Source organism: Drosophila pseudoobscura, chromosome X (assembly GCF_009870125.1).
Source record: "Drosophila pseudoobscura strain MV-25-SWS-2005 chromosome X, UCI_Dpse_MV25, whole genome shotgun sequence".
Lineage (NCBI taxonomy): Eukaryota > Metazoa > Arthropoda > Insecta > Diptera > Drosophilidae > Drosophila > Drosophila pseudoobscura.
Window position 1 is genome coordinate 34,955,377 of NC_046683.1, and position 3,833 is coordinate 34,959,209.

General features: G+C 41.2%; 1 protein-coding gene across 1 annotated transcript; it reads right to left on the reverse strand.

The window, feature by feature from the left end:
* Positions 1-434: 434 nt before the first annotated feature.
* On the reverse strand, positions 435-2,127 carry LOC117184703 (uncharacterized). The gene is made up of 2 exons (XM_033383374.1): positions 766-2,127; positions 435-688 (listed from the first exon to the last, which is right to left on the reverse strand). Exons 1-2 carry the CDS (start codon positions 1,711-1,713, stop codon positions 680-682), a joined length of 957 nt encoding a protein of 318 aa, XP_033239265.1. The 5' UTR covers positions 1,714-2,127; the 3' UTR covers positions 435-679.
* Between the last annotated feature and the right edge of the window lie 1,706 nt (positions 2,128-3,833).

The following is a 3,833-nucleotide window of genomic DNA, read 5'->3' on the forward strand; positions in this document are numbered from 1 at the left end:
TGGAATGTTAGTTAAGTCTGAATAGTTAAGTTTTATCAATTCCATGAATTTACTACGTTCTTTATCAGTTCGCTTTGGGTCGATATTATAGTTGTCCTCTTCTTTTGTTATTTCAATACTATATATATACGGTATATCTAAGTTGGTTCTTTCTAATGATTCACTTGCCATATGCTTTTGCTCGTTATCTTTCAATAAAAGGTCAATGTTATTACAATTCAATTGGACACTAATCTTATTCTCATAATTTTCATCCTTCAATAATCCATTATTATTGATATCTGATAACATCATCTCACTGTCTCTATTTGTCAATACTACATTTTCAATTTGGTCACTCTCAATGTTCACTAATACTCTATTTTCATCTAAGTCACTGTTCACAAATACTCTATTTTCATCTAAGTCACTGTTCACTAATACTCTATTTTCAATTTCATTTTCAAAAATTAATTTTATTCCATAATTTTCAAGGAAACTGCGCCCCAGAAGGATATTATACGAAATATAGTTGTTTGGTACAACGAAAAATATAAGTTCTTTTTCAATGTTATGAAAAACTAAATTGACAATTATTTTTCCAAAAATGCTTATTCTCGAACCGTTAACTCCAAAATACTCTGTCGGTCTTAGTACACCATCAAAATTTTCATAAGGTATCGCCGAGCGCTGCATCAAATTAATAGCGCTACCGGTGTCCAACATACCAGAAAGAAATTTAATTTGATACCTGCGTTTTATATCAGTGTAAAAATATACCCCTACCTGATTAACAATAGGAACAAAAATATTGTTCTCCTCTCTGTCGTCCATCGGCGGGTTGCTGGCTGTATCCACGGATCGCTGGGCTGACATAGGCTTCTGTTGGCAATCCTTCACCTGGTGCTGCATGGATCCACACTGGAAACACGATCCCTTCTCCCGCTTAGGTGCGGGACACGATGAAGCATAATGGCCATGTGCTGAACAATTATAGCAGCGCACCTGGCTCCGGTCATTTCCGGAAGCGGTCATCCCAGTGCGCCTAAAATTCGTCTGGGTACTCTTCCTCAAAGCCTCGTATTGTCGAGCTAGCTCCTTAAGTTTTCCGATGGTCGACGCTGAATACAATAAGGCGATACTGGAAGATCGATCACGAAAACCATCAATGATGAACTGCACTGTCAATTTCTCTTCGATGTCGGCACGCATAGCAATTTCTTCCATGCGAAGAATATATCCCATTACGGAGTTTTTCTCCGGGTTGAAAAAGGTTTCCTTCGACAGGAGTACCACGTCGGCAGTTGAATTGCTACGGCCAAAAGTTTTTAGGAAGTTTCCTTTGAACTCGTCGTAAGTCTTTGATTTGTCGACACGCATGAACAAGTCCGCCTCTGTTCCCGCCTTCATCAACATGCGCACACAACGAAGCTTAAAATTGCTGCTTTCGTTCACGTCTCCGCAAATCCGTTCAAAATTCAAGACCCATTCAGAGGCTTCATCATTTTCACTGGCAGAAAAAGGGGCAATCAGTTGCTTGACCATTCGGATGTCATCGGTCACATGGTTGTCCATTACCATTAAGGCAGCCAGTTTCTTCTTTTTCTCAGCAACCCTTATTGCGGCGTCAAGTAATTCTTCTTCTTTCATATCGTCGATCTGCTCATTTTCAGACACTTTCTCCTCCGATTCAATATCCGATTTATTCACCAGACTTTCAGAAACTTCGTCCATTCCACCACTTATGGCAAGCTTGCGAAGTTGCCTTAGTGTTGCGCTGGCTGGAAAAATGATCTCCTTCTCCAGCAACCACTCTACAATTTTTCTTTGTCAATGTTTGCCATGGTTTCCTCAGCCATTTATAAAATGTGGAAAATACTCGTTGTCGGGGATGCCAGTAAACAAATACTTATGTAGGCAGATTCTTTAAAGGGCTACGATCCCACTTCTGAAGTTATTGGCGCAGAAAGTCCACGGATGTTTCGTACTTTTTATGATTTTATTTTACTTAATTATTTTCCAACCACTCTGTCCTGTCGATACCGCAAAAGTGCTCATTGAACCCAGCTCCGATCTCTGGTTCTATTCCGATCTAGTTCTCGCATAGTTCTAGTTCGCAGAACTAGAACTATCGGATGATTATTCATATCGATACTTATTCAGATACTTACGATATTTCGTACAACCACTAACCATACAGTATATACTGTATGGTTAGTGGTACAACGTTAATAGTAAATACAATTGTAGATTAACACTAATAATTATAAGCTAGCAGCAAGGTAAATACAAATGTAGGGTTATAATACTAAAACAACATAACACTATCAATTATGAATACCATTATCTAGCTCTTAATGTAACTAAAACTGAAGAACTATACCAAAATTTGTTATTGCAGGCCACTAAATTCCAGGACATAATCCAAATAAAATATCTAGTAGACAAATTGCAAAGAGAAATGAACGGGCCAAAAATAACCAAAAGAAATAAAAGAGGCCTAATCAATATAGTAGGAACAGCCTACAAATATCTCTTGGGAACACTAGATCAGGAAGATAAATTCGATTTGGAACAAAAAATAGAAAATTTAGCCAGCCACAGCATTCAAATGAATGAACTAAATTTAGTAATATATGCAGTAAATAGCGGAATAAACGTCATAAACAAACACAATGAAGAAAAAGACAGGAATCAATAAATAGAAATTTTTATATTCAATCTACAGCATTTCACAGAATATATCGAAGATATAGAACTAGGTATGCAATTAACCAGACTCGGTATATTTAATCCAAAATTATTAAAACAAGACTACCTGGAAAAAATCAATTCTGAGAAAATACTAATTATAAAAATCTCCACATGGCTAAAAACCGATACTAACGAAATTTTAATAATTTCCAACATTCCCAAAGACATTACAAAAGTACCAATCTATAAAATCGTTCCGTATCCAGACGAATTCAATAACATGTTAACAGATATGACATACGACAAGTACTACATACAAAATGAAGAAGTACTAGTTAAAGAAACTGTAAGGAAGTTCTCAGGCCGAGGTACAGCTTCTCAGTCTGTCCAGGGCCCGGTCCTTCCCCATAGCAAAATTTGTTGTGTGAGGACCTAAGGGGAGAGCCGTTCGTGGCGAAACACACCCGTGGGGTGGATCGTAGGACGGTCGGGCCTGGTCCGGCCACGAGGCGTGGGTGAACCCATGCTTGGGGAGCTGCAGAGACGTGCGTTGGGGGTCATGCGTGGCGGGAGAAGGGGTTTTGGGTCAGGGATCGGAAGGGTATGGGAGAGGGGAGCCCAGCTTAGCAGATGCCGCATGATTCACGACTCACTTCTGCGTCGCCGGGTCCCCTGGGCGAGGGTGTAGGAGAGGGAACCCAGCTTTGCGAATGCCGCGTGAATCCACGACTCACATCCAGCATCGCCGGGTCCCCAGGGGAGAAAGGTATAGGAAAGGGAAGCCCAGCTTGGTGGATGCCGCATGATCCACGACTCACATCCACTTCACCGGGCCCCCAGGGAATAGGATAGAGAGGGGGAGGGGGTGAGAGATTTCTACGGGCGAATGTTCGGAAACCGGTGGGTTGAGGTGGGTGTCTTTATTTTTTTCGGATCGCCTACTTAAAACCTCGCGCCGGCAGCGGGGGAATACGACAAAAATATCATAGACACCATGTGGATATCGATATGCATTTAACACTGTGGGAAACTTCTGCTCCTGAGCTTATACCCTGCCTACGGCACCGATCTATCCCCCCAGAGCTCACATACTTGAAGTGGCTCACCCTGGTTTCCCTCCTTTGGGTCCTGCGGCGGGTCCTCGTCACTGCGGTCACGGC